This window comes from Elephantulus edwardii, unplaced genomic scaffold (assembly GCF_000299155.1).
Source record: "Elephantulus edwardii isolate Elephantulus edwardi_28Jun2011 unplaced genomic scaffold, EleEdw1.0 scaffold00094, whole genome shotgun sequence".
Lineage (NCBI taxonomy): Eukaryota > Metazoa > Chordata > Mammalia > Macroscelidea > Macroscelididae > Elephantulus > Elephantulus edwardii.
The window spans coordinates 5,136,490-5,157,251 of record NW_006399844.1 but is presented as its reverse complement, the minus strand read 5'-3'; the positions used below and the strand labels follow the sequence as shown (position 1 = coordinate 5,157,251).

Sequence of the window (20,762 nt, the reverse complement as noted above, 5' to 3'; positions counted from 1 at the left end):
GGGAGAAAAGTGCAACAATGAATGAATGGAATTCCAAAATCTCTGTAGATGATCACTGAAATTAAAAGAATACTAAAATAAAACAAAAATAAAAAATTTAAAAAAAAAGAGCATAGGAAGAACAGAGGGTATCCAAGATAAGTCTTCACATGCTCATGATGCTACACAGCCCAGAGGCTTCTCCAAATCCTGAGAAAGCAGTTGAACATCTGGAACAGAGCACCTTCCTTGTGCAATAGTAGATTTAAAAATAAAAATAAAAATAATTCATGTTTAACAGCGTATTCCATCCATCTAGCTGTCTAAGCTAGGACCTCAAGGTCATCCCAGGCTTGATCCTTGCCCCCTCCTCCTCATCCTCCCCTCCTAGGTAATCTGTCCCTCGTCTTGTCACATCTATGCCTACACACAACTCCAACCTGTCCTCTTTCCTCCATCTCCACAGATAGTAGCCTAACATAGGACATCATCCTCTTTGCTAAATTACTCAAAGAGCCCCCAGACTGGTCTCTCTGCATCTCCAGCCTCAGCATCCCCTCACCAATCTCCCAGGAACCAGAAGCATCTGAAAGTGAAAATCCACCCTTCGCATTCCTGCTAAAGCCCCTTGAAGGGCTCCCCAAGCCCCTTGGCTTAGCTTTCAAGGCCCCATGCTTCCCTGACTAACTTCATTTCTCACCACATACTGCATCATGGGAAATAACATTCAGTTCTCAAAAAATACCAAGTTCTCTCACACCTGAGGGCCTCTGTGCACAGCTGCTCTGCCTGGCCCACCACCACCACCTGCCTTCCCAAGCCCTCAAGGACTCAACTTAAAGACTGTCTCCTTCCAAATGTCACCTTCTCTACCCTTTTCTCTGAGTTCTCTCAACCCTTGTGCTTATCCATATCATAGTTTTTCCAGGGTGCTTGGAAGGTCTATGTGTGAGGCTGTCTGTCCTCCTCGACCCACTGAGCTTCCTGAAAGCAGGTCCTGGGTCTAGCACTTCTCCATCCTGAGTTAATAGTTCAGAAATAAATTCATAAAGGCCAAGCCTGCATTGACGAAAACTTTCTCAGACACAAAATCTGTTCCAGTCTTTTACTAAATCTAAATGTTTCCCTCTTTGAGAGAGAATACATGCACACACAGAAGCTTGCACAAGGCAACTTGATTCATAATCTATGCTTGTGAACTTTGTTCAGAAATCATACCTCCCCGGAGCCTCGGTTTCTATTTCTGTATAAAGGGAATGGCTTCATAAGAAAAATCACTTAGAATATAATCGGGCAGAGGGATGTGGTGACACGTTACATTTTCTTTTCCTTCACACACACATCACTTGATGTCAACAAGTGTGTATTAAGCATTAACTACACGTTAGTGTGCCCAGGTGGTGCAAAAGACTAACATGTTCAACTGGTTACAAAAAGGTTGGAGGTTTGAGTCCACCCAAAGGCACCTAGGAAGAAAAACCTGGTGATCCAAAAACAGCCAGCCACTGAAAGCTCTATGAAGCACAGTTCTATTCTAACATATGTAGCAACTCCATAACAGCGGACTGTAGGCAACTGATATATGGCATGACAGACACTGCAATGAATGTTGGGAATTAACAATGATAATAGAAGGACGTCATGTTTGGGAGAGTAGAGGGACAGCCCAAGAGAGGAAAACCCGGGATGAGATGGAATGATTAGGTGACTGGGGTAATAGGGATAGGTGTGTCAGAGACAATAAGATTGGCACAGGATAGAACAGGGTTTAGGGCTGTTGTATATAAGGTCGCTATGGGTCGCAGGTGACTAGACAAGACATGACAACAACAACAGCAATAACTCTTACCTTGATTTCCTGGTAACCTTTTCTCAGAAAACTCGTACCTAAAATGAGTAAATCCTGTTCACGATTTCACAGGTGAGTTTGCCAACTGTTGTTGATTGCCTTCGAGTGGAGCACAACTCATAGATACATTATGAACAAAAGGCCTGAAGCCCCTCTAAAACGATCTACATTTATCAAAGTTCGTAGAGTTTCCCGAGGCATGTTGTTTTGGAAGTGGATGTCACTCCTGCTTCCAAACCCATCATTAATTAGACTTATTGGTTGAGTTGCCTGCGATGCGTAACGACTCAATGTACAGCAGCTCTGAACCCTTCCCTGTCCTGAGCCACTCTCACTAATTCCGACACACCAACCCCATTGCCCCAGTTACTGTATCGATCCATCTCATCCGGAGTCGGATGGAAACTCGAATCCAGTCTCAGCATCTGCTCCAGAGCCCTGACGGTTGGAGCTGGAGACAGAGGAGTAAATGGGTGTTTACTGCCACCTGCTGGACTAAAGAGGCAAGACACAGGGAGCTGCTGGAGAAATTCAGGCGCTTGCATGGCGTAGCCAAACATCAGGCTCCATGGACACTGTTCCTGCCACGTTTATTTAACGGCTAATAAGAAGCTGAAAGAGGAAATTGCTTTTGCTATTAAAACCACCTGGCTAGGTAGTAGGAGGAGGGAACTGCCATTTGCAATGCTCACGAAGTGGAAACAAGCCTCCTGGGAGAGTTCCTCATGGACTTAAAGTGGAGGACAAGAAAACCCTGTGAAGTAAAATTAATCCATTCCGTCAGAGACTATAGTCCTGTGTTCCAAGTCCATAAAGTCTTGGTGGAGTTCGGCAAACCTCGGCACCCACTGAAGGTCCTTTTGCCCATAAACACCTGCAGGACCTAGCTAAACGCAGTGTTGAAACTAGTTCGATAGAAGTTGCTGGGAGCAAGGAAGCCGTTCTTTCCAAAGCCCTTGGCTTTGCAGCCAGACTTGCTATGTCAACAAAGTAGGAGCCAGGAGCTTCTTGCCTTCCTGTTCTATCCTCCCCCTCCTCCCTCCAGCTCAGTGGTCCCTGTCCCTGGCCAGCCGCATGCACACGAGCGCACACATGGACACACATGCACGCTCACGCACAAACGTGTGTGCACAAACACAGACACTTTAGTTTGGGTTATTTGGGTGGGGAATCTGAAAGAAGGAGGAGGCAGTATCCAGATGGGTTACAGCCAGGAGTATGTTTTCTTTTTCTTCTTAATCCAACCAAGAACGCAAACTCCGGAAACCCAAGGGCAGCCCAGCTCCAAGCTATTTACTCTGCCCTCGAGCTTGTTTCCATCTCCCAGGAGCGTGGACTTCTTCACGGGGCTTATAATTCTTGCTAAAAAATGTAGATTCAGTTTACCGGTGGAAAGGCTAATTCTCAGCAGGCGGTCAAACCTCAATGAACCAGCTGGAAGCCCTATCTCCTCCAGGCAAGAGAGCTTCCCTGAATCCCCCAGTGTTTCTGTACATAGAGTGGTCTTTGCAGCCGCTCAAACTCTAAGTGAAGGCCGGCTTTCAGGTCTCTCCTCTTAGGGAAAGTGGAAGCAGCCACACTTCTTGGCATCTCAAACAAACCGTCCCCCAACTGTAGGTATACAAACCTCCAACCTGAGTCCAGGTGGAATTAAGTTCCTTCCAGGTTCATAGCTAGGGTAACTAGCACCAGAGATAATCTGTAAACTGATCGCCCCCTCCTATTTCAAGATGCATCCCAGTGGAGTCTGACTCTGAACAACCTTCGGGTCAGGCCTCTGAGGCGGTAAATCTTTATGGGAAGAGCTCGTTCACCTTTCTGCTGGTGGATTTGTACTGCCAACCTTCTGGTTAACAGCCCGACACGGAGACACTATGCCACCAGAACTCCTTTGTTCATAATTATGCCTGAACTCTGAGTTCACTAAGCAAAACTGTTTACATTTTCTCCAACAATTTCTGAGCCTGAGCCTCAAGCAGTATGGGGCTCACCTCCTCTGAGTGGTTTCACACAGTGCCCAGAAAAGCAGGGCTGGGTAGCAGGTCACCAAGTCAGGTGTCTGCAGTTACCTAGCTTCACTGCACGGTCCCTCCGCATCCATCAGACTCTGCATGCTTGGGGCCTGAGCAACTTTTACAAGAAGGTCCTGACTAGAAACCCCAACAATTTGATACACCTTGTACCGATTTGTCATTGATCTTTCATTGTCTGAACATCTGTATGGGGGACAGATGCTTCAAGAAGCCGTACTCCATTCTGTCTGTGCTTAGTATTCTCAGATCTCCCTCCATCTACTCACCCCTCTTATACAATACAGGGGACTTTGGGGGTGAGGACAGAGGCAGGGTAAAATTCTTAACCTTAAATTTTTTTTTCAAGTTATCCAGTTTGGGGACCTTAAATCCTCTTGCCGGATTGTAAAGCAAAATCCACAAAGATCTGTCTACTGTTTTTGACTCAGACATGAGTCAGTTCCACCTCAACAGCAATTAGTTTTAGGTGATGGCACCAGATAGGGAAATGGTCAGCTCCTTTGTTCATAGTCTCTATGACTGTACTCAATGGCAACTAAAGTTGTGGCATATGGTCTGCTTGCATGAGACTAGGCAATGAGAATAAAACCCAGGCTTGTGGCTCAGCCCCTGGAAACCTCTTCCTGTATCTATGAATTCATCTACTCTACTTCATATAAGCAGCTCTGGTTGCCTAGTGGATTAGGGATTTGTGCTGCCATCCCAAAGGTGGTGCTGGTGGTGGTGGTGGCAATGTGCTGTTGAGTTGCCTGCAAAATGACCCTGTGTACAACAGATCTAAACCCTGCTCTATCCTGTGCCAATCTGTCTCTGATACTCCTACCCTCATTACCCCAGTCACTGAATCCATCCATTTCATCGAGGGTCTTCCTCTCCTGCACTGTCCCTTCCCCCTCCCAAGCATGATGTCCCTCTCCAAGAACTCGTCCCTCCTTGCAACATGTGCAAATTATGTTAGATGAAGCTTCGGAGTCCTTGCCTCCAAGGAGCAGCCTGGTCTCACCCTCTCCAGGATGAACCCGTTTGTTCTCCTAGCAGTCCACGGTATATTCAATATGCTTCTCCAGCACCACAGTTCAAAAGCCATCAATCCTCTATCATCTCTAATCATTGTCCAGTTTTCTGATGCATAGCAAGTAATTGCAAAGACCATGGCCTGCATCAGGGGCAATCTTAGTTTCCAGACTGACATTGTTGCTCTTTGGTACTTTGGAGAGGTCTCTGACAGTAGATTTTCCCAATGTAATTTGTCTTTTCCTTTCTTGGCTGCTGGTATCAAGAGCCAAACAAACTAAAGCTGTTAACAATCTCAATCTTTTCACCATTCATCATGCCCATCGGCCCAGTGGTGAGAATCTGTCTTCTAGAAGTTGAGTTTCAATCCACATTGAATGCTGCAGTCCTTGACCTTCTGCAGCAAGTCCTTCAGGCCCAAAGGTAGGCAGTTTGAAGCTACCACATGCTCCAAGGGAAGAAAAATGGGCAGTCTCCTCCCATGTGATTGACAGCCTGTGAAAACCCACTGAAAGGTCAGCGATGAGTCAGCTCCAACTCAAGACCAAGGAGTTGTGGCAGTATTTTCCTTTCCTACAAATTGAAATTATTTGTCCTGTGCCTGGGTTATTATTATACAAGGGTCACCCATGTCACAATATGCATCAAAATCTCATTTTCCTTTAAGTCCAAGTAACATTTTTCTGTGTGGTGACATTTTGTTTATCCATTCATCCACTGATAGACATTCAAATCAAAAAGAGCCTTTCTTTTCAAAGAGCATAACTACACCATTATCATGACTCAAAATTGTTTAATAATTTGTATTATATAAAAGTAAGGCCTTTGTAGATGGCCTGTTCACACATTTCTTGGAGTCTTTGAAAAACAGTGGAAATGTGATCTTCTGTTGTCATGGCAACAGTTTCTGATTTCAGATGTGAGGGTTTTACTTGATTCCATCAACAAAGATGGGGTTAAAAAGTCCTCAGCCTCCCAAAGAGGCAAAAGAACCTTGCTTGGGCTGATCAAAGCCCAATCAAAGCGCAACCTCACACTTTCAAGGGCAATGAAGAGACATTAAGGCCATGGGTGCCTTTAAAGTGCTGTTTCTGCCACTTACTGGCTATCTAATCTTGAGAGGCCAAAAAATGTTAAGTCTTACTTTCCTCACTTCTAAAACGAGTTAAGAAGTTCCTGAGTGGTGCAGCGATTAAGTGCTCTATACAAGCTAAAAGGCTGGTGGTTCAAAACCACCCCAAGGTACCTAAAAGACACGCCTAGTAACTTACAATCTGCTCTGAAAGGGCAAAGCTTTGAAACCCCTGGCCAAGGTTAATACTGTGTCAATGTAATATTTAAAAAAATAAAGAGTTGGTACTGAGTTCACTTGCATGTATCCTAAATCCTCATGGGATTTGAGTCTTTGGTTTGATTTAGAGTAATTGTTTCATTAGACATGCCTGTTAATTGGCCTAATAGCCTATTTAGTGTGGTGCATAATGCCTGGAGTCTTAAAAGCTTACAAGAAGTCATTCAAGCCATGATAATTGGTCTCTCTTTCCCTGGAGCAAGTGAGGAATGAGTCAGGAACAGGAGGAAGATATAGAATGTGTGGCTAATTGTTTCCATAAACTGCTTCCTATGACATAAAAGCAGAACTGGATGTTTCCCAGCTACCATTACTGAACATTTTGATCAAAGATTCCATAGAGGAATCCTGATCAAAAAGAGGCAAATGCAAAACAGAATTTAAAATTCTCCTGGACTTCAGATTTTTGAAAGCTAAGCCATGGGAAGTGGATAAACACTGGAAACTACTACCCTAATATTTAAAACTCTAACCAAAAAAGGTCTCAAGTCCTAGAAAATAAAAATAAAGTCTAGCCTTGAATATTGTGCTCTTTTAAGAACTATCTACACAGCATCAAATTGACAATGTCAACAAACTGTATAGAAATCTTAGGGGCTGTGGAAATTATGCTTATAGAAGAAAATGAGATTAAATGGCTGAACAATTTGATGAATGTAATCAATGTCACTGAATTGCAAATGTATAAATTGTTGCTTTAAGTTTTGCTGTGTTATCTGTGTATACTCTTAAAAAAATCATTCTACATACATGAGGCTGATCGACTCAGAGGCAAGTAAATAAACAAATAATGGGATAAATGAGAACAGGATGTCATGCAGGTAATTACAAGGATTAAAAGAGGAAATGGAAAGTACAGTTTAATATGCTTTTATCCAAATTAAGTGTTCTATAATTCCTGGTTTAATTAATTTCCTATTTCATTTACCAGCATAAAAAAGCCTATGTTACCCAAGTAAATGTTCAATTTCCTCCATCAACAGGAACAGAAATTAGCCACAAGATAACCAACTGCTCTTGGACTGCAATTCCTGGTCAATAACATCAGGCCTGAAGAAGCAAAACTAAAAGCTTCCTTCCTTTCATAGAGTGAGTTTAAGTCTCTACATACAACAATCCTTAAAATAAATCCACAGACTATAAATGAAGAGGTTAAGACCTTGCTCAGAAACATCTATTTAAAAAGAAGGGTTAAGAGGTAAGTAGACCAATAAATAAATAAATAAATAAATAAATTTTTCTACTTTTATTTATAAAGAACACAACTCCTCCTCTGGACACAAACACATACATTCCAAGAAGGAGCCCACAAAGAACATTAACAATGAACAAGAAAAGAACAAGGAACAACAGTGGGGACTGTACTTAATACCAGTCTGTGCACCTCAGACCCGGGGAACCACGAAAAACGCTTCCCCACATCTGACAGCTGACAGGAGGGCGGGGAAAGAAACCTGCACATGGCAGCTCCCTCCCAGCCACAAGGCAGAATGAACAGCTCCATGCTCAATCTTCAGCATCATCAAACTGTCCCGTCTCAAAGACCATCTTAGAATAATGGGGTATCAGTGGAGGTGGATGGTGCCAGCTGGGGTCATAGACCATGTCTCCTTGTGGGGCACAGCAGACCCACGGCTTGATCTCTTGAGAGAGGCTCCCTTGGATGTCATCAGCATCTGCAGGCAGTTTTAAAAGACAAATTAAAGGCAGGAGGGAAGGGAAAATAGCCTCTTTCTAAAAGGAAAGAAAAAAGTCTAGGGAACAAACCACATAATTTGCACTTTTTGTTTGAAACAGGCATGCATACACAGAGAGCTCGTTCCTTCCTGTAGAATTAATATGCAAATTCTAATCCGCCAGCTGCTCCACAGGAGAAGGATGTGCAATCTCCTCCCATGTGCTTTACTGTCTCTGAAAACCCTCTGGAGGGTCAGTTATGGATCAGTTCTAACTCAAAGGTACACACAACAAAAACAAAAGCCAATCTGGTGGCTTAGGAATTGCACTAACAGCCCAAAGAAACTTGGTTTGGATCCACTAGCTGCTCCAAAGGAGATAAGACAGGTAATTTCTCATGTCACCTACTGTTTCTGAATATCTGCTGGAGGATCAGCTATGCATCTAACCCCACAGTACATAACAACAACAAAGCCTTCCACTCTTATACTTCTCAAGTAAGGGCTTTTGGTTTTTAAACTGGTTTTTATTCAATCATACATATATACTGTTACAATTAATTACAACTGATCAATGCCATTTATTATCTTATCTTATAATAGCTTCACTGTACCTTCCCCTTCTCTTCACCCAAATAAGGGCTCTTGATAAGACAAAGGCCATTAATAGGTAACAAAGCCCTCATGTCTGTGGCTGCTCAATTTAGCCATGTTTTTTTGAGACTAATAATCCTTTTAAGTTGCAGCAAATGGATACAAGAGTCAAATTCAAAAAGTGCATGTCTTTCTGTCAATGAAAGAGAAGTTATTATCAGAAATGTTAGGCTTGTAACATTTATCTGGCTAAGCTCAAAGACGCTGATCCTTTCTCCAAACTACCTGCATTGAAGGACAGTAGGAAAGCCAAGGCTGAGAAGTCCCAGCCTAGAAGCCCTGAAACCCCACACCTACCATAGGGATTCCCTTGATCGCTTTTCAACTCCAAGTCCCAGTCCTCATGGAAAAGGCCAGCCGTCTCTTCCTTGGGCAGGCCACTGGAAACCCCTCCAGGCAGCGCCCAGGCATTGGGCTCCCCATCAGAATCCTCACCATCCAGAGGAAAGCCTTCCTCATCAGAAGGGGCACCCTCATCATGGAGAGGAATATCATTAGGGATGCTCTGTGCTCCGCTGGCTAAGGAAGCAACAAAAGGAAAAAGATCTTAAAACAATGAGCAAACCAAAGAGAAGCTATCTCCTACTTAGAGAGAGAGAAAAGCTTAATAACCAGTTGTCAATGCTGCTGTTAGCTGTTGCTGAGACTATTCCAGCGCAGGAAAACCCCCATGTGCAAAGCATTGCTCCACTGGGTTTTTAAGACCTGCTGGAAGCCGATCACCAGGCCAGTCTTCTGAGGTGCCTCTGAGTGGACTGGAACCCTAACCACCAACCTTTTGGCGAACAGTGTGGTGCTTAACCATCTGTGCTGTCCAGGGACTTGTGGTGCAGATGAGGAGGGAGGCATAATAACAAACCACTCATATATAGCTTTAGAATAAATTTAGGGAAAAATAAAATTGACAGACTCAGTAGAAATACAATAAACAAGTGTTAAAAAGTTCCTACCCATCTGAGCACTAATATTTTGTTTACATTTTCAGAAGTAGGGCTGATCGTTTATTTTCAGATGTTTTACCTTAAACAAGGCCATAATATGCCAAGCCTTGTAATCCACGCCAAGGAGCCAGGCAGCTTGCATTTATAGGAATATTTACATCATTAAGGGGAGCTCTGTTGGTTTAGTAGTAAGGAATTGCACTGCCAATACAAAGGTACACAGTTTGCATCCACCAGCTGCTCCACTGGAAAAGGATGAGCATTCATCTCCTGTGTAATTTACTGCCTCTGAAAACCTGCTGCAGGGTCAGCTATGACTTGGTTCAAACTCGATGGTACACAACAACTCACATCACTGACGCATAAAGCCTCTGGCCAAAGCTCCCCTTCCACAGCACAAGCTCCTCTTCCTCCCTTTATCCTCAAAAAACATGTCCATGCACTCGGGTACAAGGGGAGAGTAGTGGCAGGAGCACAGACTGAAGAGCAGAAGCCATCACAGCACAATGTCTCTTCTTCCTGGCTCAGAACGCCTGCAAGGGGCGTTTCCAAGAGCTCTCAAAATGAGGTGATAAGAGTCTGGGAAGGGAAAACAGGCCTCCAAGCACATGGTGCTGTGGTGATGCCATTTCAGATGGCGGGAAGGAAATCGCCTCAGAACGGGTCAGGGTGTCAACATTCATAACAGTAGCAGCTAGTAAGCAATGAAGTTAACAGTTAAAGGCAGATGAGGATGGCCTGGGTTCAAATATCAATTTTGCTAATTACTGAATAAAACTGGTCCAAATTTATATATCTCTCTCGTGCCTCAGTTCCCTCATCTAAGAAATGGAGCTAGGTCTGTCGTGAGTTGAGAAGGGGAAGGAATGGGGTGGTTTAGAGGAACACTGCTCCAGGCACTCAGTGAGTACTATTATCCTATTATGAGTATCCTATTATGCGCTGTGCTTTATTTACCAAGAGCAGCACTGCCCAATAATACTTTCTATAATGGTAGCAATGTGTTACGGTTTATGCTGTCCAACAGGTAGCTCAAGCCATGAGTAGCTACTGGATACCTAAAAAAAGGTGGCTAATACACAAGCCCTGATGGTGCAGTGGTTAAAACGCTTGGCTCCTAGTCTCAAGGCTGGCAGTTTGAATCCACCAGCCTCTCCAAAGCGGCAAAAGCACTAGAAACCCTACAGAGCAGTCCTGTACTGCTGAAACCATCACTGTGACTTGGAATTAACTCTGTGACAGTGATTTTTTTTTTTTTAGTTAGTACAACTAAAGGAACTGAATTTTCCATTTGATTTTATTTCCACTGAAACACTGGATGCTAATGATTATCCTACTGGGCACTGTCATTTTAGATCCTCTCACTCAATTCTCACAGCAACTTCTGAGGTAGGTATTATTACCACCTTTAAAAATGAAGACAGGCTAAGATTCCTTTGCAAGGCCATAAAGCTCAAGCTCAGGACTATCTCACTGGAGCTGAAATCAGAAAGAGTTTTGCCTTGCTCCAAAGATGCTCCTTCCACTGTCCCACACAGTTTCTCTCAAGAGAAGCAATGAGTTTGAGTGTAAGAAAACTCCAGGGATTCCAAACAAGGGCATTACTGAAACAGTAAGCAGAGACATCAATGTGCAAAGAAGGCAAGGACTGGCTGGAAAGAGAAGGTAGCAGGAAGCACAGGGACACCATTCACTCCCTCCGAGCCTCCCAACACTCATCCCAGTCTCCTGGCAACTACTTGCCTCGTCGATCCAGAACCATCTCAGTCTCGCCCTCCTTCTGATGAGAGTGGGTGGATATGGCAAGGCCAATCTGTAGGAAGAAGCCGCAATTACCTGGGGGTTTGGGTATCTGGAGTATGCCCTTTATTACACTATCATATCTCAGCTCCAAAGCCACACTTTTGTTTTATGATACCAGGTCTAAGACTCTGCATCAAGAACTAAGTCTGTAGGAAGTGTTAACCGAAAGACAGTGCCTCTCCAGTGGTTCGAATCTACCAGAGGCTCTGAGGGAGACAAATGAGCCAGCTCCTCCTTTGGGATTTACAGCCTCCAAAAGCTGGCTGGAGGATCTGCTTTGAGTCCTGTAAACCTCATGCCAACAGTTCTTTACCGATGGCAAGTGCTCTTTCCTACAGTAGGAGCTGTCTCTAGTTTACCAGTTCCCCAGCAGGAAAAGCCTCTACCAGGGTCAACTCATCAGAACTCCAAGCCCCAGGCGCTATGAACCTCTCCTCGCAAGCTGAGACTCTCCTCTGGAGACCGGAATTTCAGCTCTCCAAGGCTTTGGTTTTAATCATTCCAAACTTTGTTCTCTCAGTCCCAGGGTTAGTAGCGAATTCTTGCAGCTGCATATCTGAACAGTCATTTGCTGGGCTTTTTAAAAGATAAAAGCTAATGAAAGATTTATTAGAAAGCTACATTCCAAAGGACCTGCCCTCTCTCCGTGAAAGGAAATATGGACTGAAAGATCACTTCTGATTCTGTTACTTCGATCACAACTTTGCCTCTAGTTAACAATGTTCAAATAGTTGGCGGTGTACTTTCTATTTCCTGATTGCTAGGTGAGGGGCACAGGACTCTGGTTCCTCCACAATGATTTCCACCCACAATGATTTCCACTAAGGAAATCTTCCCCACCAAGAGGAATCTCTGGGTCCGTTACTCAGAAGATTTTGCCACTGAATGGTCTCTGAGAACTCTTTCCAGATGGAATAAGAAATGCTCACAGCCTAAATGAGAAAAGTGCTTTCAACACCAGACTGCCTGATCAGAGTGGCCAGTGAGGTGGCTGCATTTTTTTCCCCTGGAAATTGGAGCTTACATGATTTCATCATAAATCTTCAAAAAGCAGGGAACCAATGATGAGATGGGAGCCCTTGTCTGAGGTACACTAAGGTACACCCGGCCCAGAACATGGTCTTTGCAGTTACTTGCTATGCATCAGAGAACTGGACAATGACTAAGAATAACAGAAGTATTAATGCTTTTGAATTGTGATGCTGTAGAAGAGGCTTGAAGACACCATGGGACCACCAAGAAAACAAATATGTCTGTCTTGGAGAGGGTGAAACCCAGTTTCTCCTTAAAGGCTACGACTTTTGAAGCTCCATCTCACATACACTGGGCACGTAGCCAGGAAAGACCTTTCCTTGGAGATGAACATCATGTTTGGAAGGGTGGAGGGAGAGCGCAGGAGAGGAGGACCTGGGATAAGATGGATACAGTAATAAGGATAATAATGATACAATGGGGATAGGTGTGTAGGAATTAGTGAGACTGGCTCAAGACAGGGCAGCCTTCAGAGCTGCTGCACATAGTGTGGCAATGATAGCACATAACAACAACAAGATGCTCTGGTGGCAGTCTGTAGGAAGTTTGCTGGTAACCCAGAGTTCATGCCTCTCAAATTCTCTTCCTGGTAGATTTATAGCCTGAGTCATCCCCTGGAAGCTCAGCTGTGAGTCTCTTCCTAGTTTCCTAAGCATGATGAGATGGCCTTTACAGAAACATCCAACATATAGCAACAGAGTAACATTTGTTGAATATGAGTCTACTTTTCATTTTGCTCTACATCTACTGAGCTTACCACCTGCAGAAGACCCAGGCACAGAGCACTAGCATTCATGCTCTCTCCATTGCTGGGCTCAAGAACTCATTTCAGTGGCAACTGTGCTGTCTGGAGGGTATCTTACCCAGACTACTCCAAAAGCAGTACTCCCACTCTCATTCTATTTTAGCCTGCGTTACAAAGTCCACCACGACTCAGCTCAAAACCCTTCTCTAAGGCCTCCATAAAACCGGCCATGGAATTCAGCCCCATCTCCATTAACAGATGATGCATGTTCTCTCTCCTCTCTCCAAACCACCTGCCCTGCACCAATGGTCTCCCAAGGGCACATCCCTGCTGTGTCTGGTTAAAATGTCTCATTTCATTTTGCAATCCAAATAATTTGCTGTATCACTTTATTTTGCATACTATACTCTGGCTAAGTGCCCTTTTTGGTCCTTAACAAGTATTCCATTCATTCACTGAATAAACACCTGTGTTGTCTATCAGAACACTAGGCCAGGCTAAGCGCTGGATAAACCCGTTCACAGCAAATCTGGCCTGTCCTCAAGGAGCAAGCACATGGGCAGGATTATCGATCACAAACAGCACAGGCAGCAAATGTAATAAAGGTCTCTGAAAACCCAGGAGCTCTCAGGGGAGTAAAGAAAAGTAAGCTTCTGTAAACCGAGCGTCAAGCAAGGCTTTGTGATTTCAGTAAAATCAAGAAGGTGTTAGAAGTGGTATATGAATGAGTATTATGGTTAGCACAGGAATCCAGAATTAAGGTTGCATAGAGAAGTGTACTCGGGGTGGGGGGTGGGCGGAAGGGACGTGGGAATTGTATACTAATGAAGGAATTTTTTTTCTTTTTTTCTCTCTTCGGAGGGAGAAGCGAGCTGGTGGGGAGGGGTGGGAAGGGAGAAAATTGCGGCAATGAATGAATGGAAATCCAAAACCTCTGTAAAAAAAATAATAAATAAAAAATTTAAAAAAAATCAAGAGGGTGAAAAAGAGCATGTGGCATCGGCTAGAACAGGGGGTTAGCTGAGCATCCCTACCAATGGACGTCTTCAGGGAAATTCCTCTCCTCGCCTCTCACTTGGCCCCTACCCAAGCCCCCCACAGTATCCGGTTTCTGAAGTCCACAGGCGTAAGAATTTACCTCGTCTTTACAAGCGCAGAGCTGCCCCGGGAGCAGGCAGCCTGCCCTCCCCACCGACGCGCCCACCCACACCCTCGCAGTTCCCGCCCCACAGCCGGGGGGCCCCGCGGCCCGGCCGTTCCCGGCCCGAGCGCGCACCCAAACGGCACTCCGCGTTGGCGGGCTGCTCAGAGCGGGCGAAGGCGTCCCCAGGCTCGGAGCCCCCTCCCAGCCCGGCGCGCCCCCAACGCCCCGGCCCGGCCGCAGGTGGCGGGGGGCAGACCCCGCGCGGCGCTCACCCCCGAGCTGAGGGCTGCCTCCCGCGCGCCCGGCAGCGGCGAGTCCCTCGGCAGCTCTGCCGCCCCCAGCACCTGGGCCCCGGTGGCCTGCGGGTCCATGCCAAGCTGCCCGCGGCTCCGCGCCCTGGACGCTGCTCGGCCACGTGACGCCCCGGCCTGGCTGGCGGCCCGAGAGAATACGCCGCGAAGAACCAATCAACCAGACGAGCTCCCACCGAGGGGGCGGGACCCGCTGGTCATGAGGTAGACGGGGCGGGGAGAGGGGCGGGGCGCGACAAAGCGGCCGACTGCGAATGGAAAACCAACCGGGATGCTGATGTTTGCATTTCCAATCCATCCAAATCCTCCGACTGGAGGACTAACTGCCTCTGGCGTGTTTCAGCTTCAAATCCTCTACAAATAGTGTCGAAAATCAGCTCTCTAGACTTTTCAGTGCAATTGTCATTGTTAACCACCTTTCACCCTTCATTCCTTCACAAGTTTCTCTACTTGATTTAGAATTTCACTCAATAGCTCATTGACTCTAGACCGAGAATTAACGATTATCTCGAAAATTAATCCACTAAAAACCAGTTTGACCAAACTCCTATTATGTGTTAGACACTTAACTCTAAACGTGCTGTGATGTAGTACTCTGATCCTCCTCTTTAAATGCTGGAAGTTCTAAGTAAGGTGCTCTGAGCTAGGTAGGGTCTGACATGAAGATGAGCCCTATCCTGTTGTTAGATGCTGTTGAGTCAATTGACTAAGTCTAACAACCCCTTGAACAGATCTGAATCTTTGCCCGCCCTGCTCCTTCATCAAGTCCATTGTTGTAATCACTGTCAAGCTATCTCATAGAGGGTCGTCTTCACTCTCACCGATGTTACCTTTCCCAGCATAGTCTTTTTCCAAGGACTGGTTCCTCCTGAAAAAATCCTATAGATAACGGAAGAACTCTACTTTAATACTCAAAACCCAGTCTGTCTTTCCCCACAATAGAGCTCTACTTTAATACTCAAAACCCAGTCTCTGTCTCTCCCCACAATATGTCGATCTCTAATAAAGCCTGTAAACGTATGATGACATTAGAAAAGTTGGAAATTTTCTAAATATACCATATTATTTTTTATTCATTGTTGCATTTTCTCCTCACCCTTCCCCAGCCCACCGTGCACACTGCACCCTTTGTTCCAATTGTTCATACATACGTTTGACCATATATTCCTTTCAGACAGTTGCCCTCACCCAGTCTAATGTGTTATCTATCCACTCTTCCCATTCTCTCCCCAACCCTTTCATGTGTATCCTATTTTATAGCAATAGTGTTACAAGATGCAGGGATTTCTTGTTCACAAGCAACTTATGACAATCTTTTGGGACCCTGAGTTAGCCTATTCCTTACCTCTCAAAATCCGCAGTTGGTAAATAGGTAATTTGAAAAAAAAATCTAGCCCAAGAGTTGACACATAATTTCTATAGGAAAAATGGATGTGTGCTGTAATTGGCTGATCCAAGTCAGTTTCTCAAGCCTGAATGGCTTTAAATTAAAAATGTCCAACAGAACTTTCTTCAATGGTATAGATATACTGTTACCTACTATACTAAACACATAGCCCACCACTTATCTGTCAGGATGTCTTACTGTGATGAATTACTGTTGAGAGGCATGCCACAGGACCAATAGAACAGAAGAGTTCTATACCAAAAGGTCAGCATTCGACCATTTCAGGAGGTAGTGATAAAGAACCAATGTTAACAGAGGAAGAAGTCCAAGCTGCACAGAAGGTATTAGCAAAAAAATAAGGCTCCAGAACATTACAGACTATCAGTTGAAGTGATTTAACAAACACATGTAACACTGAAAATACCATTCACCTGTATTAGGAAATGTGGAAGATAGCTATCTGGTCAACCAACTGGAAGAAATTTTTATTTGTGTCCATTACAAAGAAAAGTGAACCAACACAAGGCATAAATCATTGAACAGTATCATTAGTATTATACTCATGTAAAATCTTGGAGAATTAAAAAATAATTGCAGAAATATATTGACAAGGCAATTCCAAAAATTTAAGCTAGATCTAGATGATGTGGAACCGCTAATGTCAGATGGATTTTGGTTAAGAATACCCAAAAGACATTTATGTGTTTTATTGATTATACAAAGGCATTTGGCTTTGTGGTTCATGATAATACTGCAAAGTCGAAGAATTCCAGAACCCTTAATTGTGCTCACACAGAACATGTGCATAGAACAAGAGGCAGTCATTCAAAGCAGAACAAGAGATACATCAAGGTTTAAAATCAGAAAAGATGTCTGTGTCAAGGGCCTTTCCTCGCACCATACTTATCCAATCTTTATACTGTGCAAATAACTGAGAGGAAAACTCTGGTGGCTTAATGGTAAGGAGATATGCTAGCCATTCAAGGGCATGCAGTTCAAATCCACCAAGTACTCTATAGGAGCAAGACTGGCAATCTCTTCCCGTGAGATTGACAGCCTCTGAAAACATGCTGGAGCATCAATGTGGAGTCTGTTCTGACTCAAAGGCACAAACAACAATAACGGAGAAGGTGAACAAGAAAAGTGTGGCATTAAGACAGGAGGAAGACTCATATCCACCTGTGATACACACGTGGCACAACCTTACTTGTTGAAAAGTAAAAAGGACTTGAGGAACTTCTTAATGAAGATCAAAACTAGTCTTCAGAATGGGTTATATATACTGCAATAGAAAATAAAAAACCCTCACTGGACCAAAAAGCAACATCATGATAAAAAGAGAAAATGTTGGACCTATAAAAGATTTCATTGTACTTGGACTCACAATTTGCATGCATGGAAGCAGCAGTCAAGAAGCTAAACGACACACTCCAATGGGCAAATGTGCTGCAGAAGATCCCTTTAAAGTACTTTTAAAAAAAAGTCACTTTGAAAACTAAGGTGCACCTGACGCAAGCCATAATATTTCCAATCACTTCAAATGCATGTAAAAACGGATCAGGAAGCTTGAAGAATTGATGCATTTTAATATGGTGTCAGCCAAGAATGTTGAATATACTGACCGAACAATGGACCAATTTATCTAAGAAGTGCAGCAAAGATAGGAAGACAGCATTTTTGGTGAAAAAGAGGATGAGTGGAAAAGAGGAAGGCCTTCAATGACATGGACTGATTTGCCAGCTGCAATAATGGGCTCACACAGCAATGATTGTGAGGAAGGCACAAAGGGTTGCTATAAGGGGAACAAATTCAATAGCAGTAAGAATAGTCATGTGGCTATTAAGTACTTGAAATGTGACCAATGTGACTGAGAAGTTGAATATGTAAATTTTAATAAATTTTAAATTGTTACACATGGTTAGGGTACTAGCTAAGAGAATGTTGTGTACCAGAGTTGGAACTGACCCATACCTGACCCTCCAGCAGGTTTTTAGAGGCAGTTAATCACAGGCAAGGAGACTGCCCATCTTTCTCCAGTGGAGCAGGTGGTGGCCTCGAACGACATGTCTTTGGGATTGAAGTGCAGTTTCTTGCCACTAAACCACCAGAGTTCTACATAAACTAGGTGCACTTCCATAACCGACAATGGTGAGAACCTCATAGTGACTCACATTCATGACCTTGCTAGAACTAGTCAACCACAGCCCTTTGCTTTCTCTTCTTTGTCACTTAACAAGTATCTCTCTCCTAAAATTAAAAACACTCTGTAATACTGAGAATGTTAAACTCAGGATATAAGTCAGAGAGGGGAAAAGAGGAAATATTTCTTGATTTTAAAACAAATGATAAACAAATAATATATATGAAAGCTCAAAATAAAAATGTCCAAATAGTCTCTAATATTCATAACAATTTAATATATAAGTAGCATTATAAATCAGAACAGAAAAAAGTATTGGCTATAAATGGTATCCCAAAATTTAGTTAACTGCTGGGGGTGAACAGAGAAGAAAACATGAGTTAATCTTAGCAGGAGACAGACTTTATGTATTTTCAGTATTTCTTACAAAAATAAAAATAACCAAAACTCCTCTGGATGTCAAAATTATCATTTAAAAATTCTAGGCATAAATTATTTGTAGTGAACCAGAGGCAGAAGATTAATATTCTTTAAGTATATAAAAAGTTTTATAATTAGGAAGAAGTCTTATAATTCATTCAAAAAGCCACAGAAAATTAAACACAGGAGAAGACATGAAAAAAAATTATTTCACTAATAGTAAAGAAATGAACATTAAAACAATGTCATTTTTTACCTAGTAAAAAGGTTAAAACCAGTGTTACAGCTTAAGAATGTTGGTGCTCTCATGCAAGGCTTGGAAGAACCATGTTGACAATACATACAAAATTCAGCAATCCTTTTCTCCAGTAATTCCACCATCAGATATCTCAAGGAAAAAAACCAGGAATGTTAACAGGGGTGGGTTAACCATTAAACACTATATATACACCAGCGTACACTGAGCCAAGGTATAGATGGGCTTAACTGTGTTTACTTTCTAATGGGTGGTGAACTTCACATACTTTCCCCCCTTTTTTGATGCGGGGAGCAAGTGAAATTGTGTTCACCCTTTGCTTATGGGGTAACTGAGTCCTGAATATGAACAAAGATCTACAACAATCTTTAACAACATTAAAGCAAAAATCAGAAATTACAATAATGATAGAGATTAGGAAAATAAATAATGGTCCATTTATATAATGTCCTTTTAGTAATGTTAGATGCTTTTAAGGCTATTTCATGACATAAACAAATAACATAATACAGATACATGTTATTTAACATCCGCAGCATGTTCTGAGAAACAGGACACTAAGTGACTTTACTGTTGTATGTGACCCAGGTCTCTCCTGCTGGGAACGCCTCAGGAGAGCAGCAAGACTACAAGCAAGAGACGCCTCAGGTAAGTACTGCCCTGGGTACTGCTTGGCTATCCAGTTGTCACTGCCTTCTCTGCTAAGCCAGCTGCAGGGAAGGCCCGTTCACCTGTGAGACAATGTGCCCAAGGAGGTGACAGTGCAGGAGAAAGAGGTCAAAGGGCACCTGAGTTAGGGCTGGGGCAACCAGAGTGCATACCTATCCGTCAAGCTCTACAGGACCACATCAAGTAAAATGTCTAAGTTTGACCAGCTTAGTTTCAGGAGCTGGGGCAGACCAAGTTTGGAAGGTTGGGCCTGGACCTCCATCACCAGAGCCCAGGTGACTTCGAGCTACACGCAGGAGGTGGCTGAAGTGGAGCTCCAGTTTCAAGACAGAAGTCTGGCATCCTGGTAATCAGACACCTGAGTGCCTTGGCTCACTGACATATATTCAGACAGACACTCTGAACTGATGTTAAATGGCACATACCGGTATTAAACTGGACACAGATATAAACTGCAGTAAACAATATTCTCAATGACATTATAAAGTTCAAAGATAAAATTTCTAACAATTGCCTCCCATCCTCGCTGAATGTGCTCTTCCCCTCTAAGTTACTCTTTTTTGTATCACTTCTGAAGCCCGTCTGGATTGCTCTGATGCCTTTGTTTCTGGGCTTACCCAATGTAAATCACTCTGCTGAATGGTCCCAGAGATAAACGACACTTTTAGAATGTAAATGCCTTTTTTTTTTTTTTAATTTTGTGTGTGTGTGTGTACTGTCAGATCAGATCTGACTGGTACAGGAGGAGATTTTTCCTCCTTCTCCAGCAGAGCATCTGGTGGATTTGAACCGTGCATCTCTGGGATTGCAGTACACCTTCTTGCCACTAGGCCACCAGAGCTCGCCACATGTAAATGCCTTTTTAAAGACCTTTTCCTCACTTCTCAGCACCTCCTCCTCTTCTGCTTTAACCAGTCAGCTCTGTTCTGCAATCTCTCCACCTCCATACCAAAAGGCCTCTTCTTTCTTTGCTGACATGCCAGGCACTCAGGTATTTCCTGAATGAATGAGTATAAATTCCCATAAAGTAAATCAAATTATGGAGTTTAACTCCAGATGGTAAGGTTGGTTACAGGATGTTTTTACTTCTCCACACTGTTCTTCCCACTGCTTTGATATTTTCTATAATAAATGCATTATTACGTATGTCGCTTCTGTAATGAAGAGAAAATAAACAGAACTCTACCTTCTCCTCCAATTCAACTGACAAAGGGAAGAGTTTATAAATTAAACTCAGTTGTATGATTTCCATGTATTTTGGAAAACATTTATGACCTGAAACAGGTCCAATCTCAACAAGCAGTTTTTGACTACTGACATAGTAGTTCTTTTTTCTGGAATTAAAAATTAATACAGTA

At 43.4% G+C, this 20,762-nt stretch overlaps 1 protein-coding gene across 1 annotated transcript; it reads right to left on the bottom strand.

The window, feature by feature from the left end:
* Positions 1 to 7,732: 7,732 nt before the first annotated feature.
* COPRS (coordinator of PRMT5, differentiation stimulator) lies at positions 7,733 to 14,592 on the bottom strand. The gene is made up of 4 exons (XM_006891067.1): positions 14,494 to 14,592; positions 14,270 to 14,378; positions 8,854 to 9,075; positions 7,733 to 7,902 (listed from the first exon to the last, which is right to left on the bottom strand). Exons 1-4 carry the CDS (start codon positions 14,590 to 14,592, stop codon positions 7,733 to 7,735), a joined length of 600 nt encoding a protein of 199 aa, XP_006891129.1.
* Positions 14,593 to 20,762: the final 6,170 nt, after the last annotated feature.

Coding starts and splice junctions, on each gene's coding strand:
- COPRS (XM_006891067.1), bottom strand. CDS start 14,592: ATGGACCCGCAGGCCACCGGGGCCCAGGTGCTGGGGGCGGCAGAGCTG. Junction 14,379..14,493: donor AGGCAGCCCTCAGCTCGGGG/GTGAGCGCCGCG, acceptor CGCTCTGAGCAG/CCCGCCAACGCGGAGTGCCG. Junction 7,903..8,853: donor CGATCAAGGGAATCCCTATG/GTAGGTGTGGGG, acceptor AACTGCCTGCAG/ATGCTGATGACATCCAAGGG.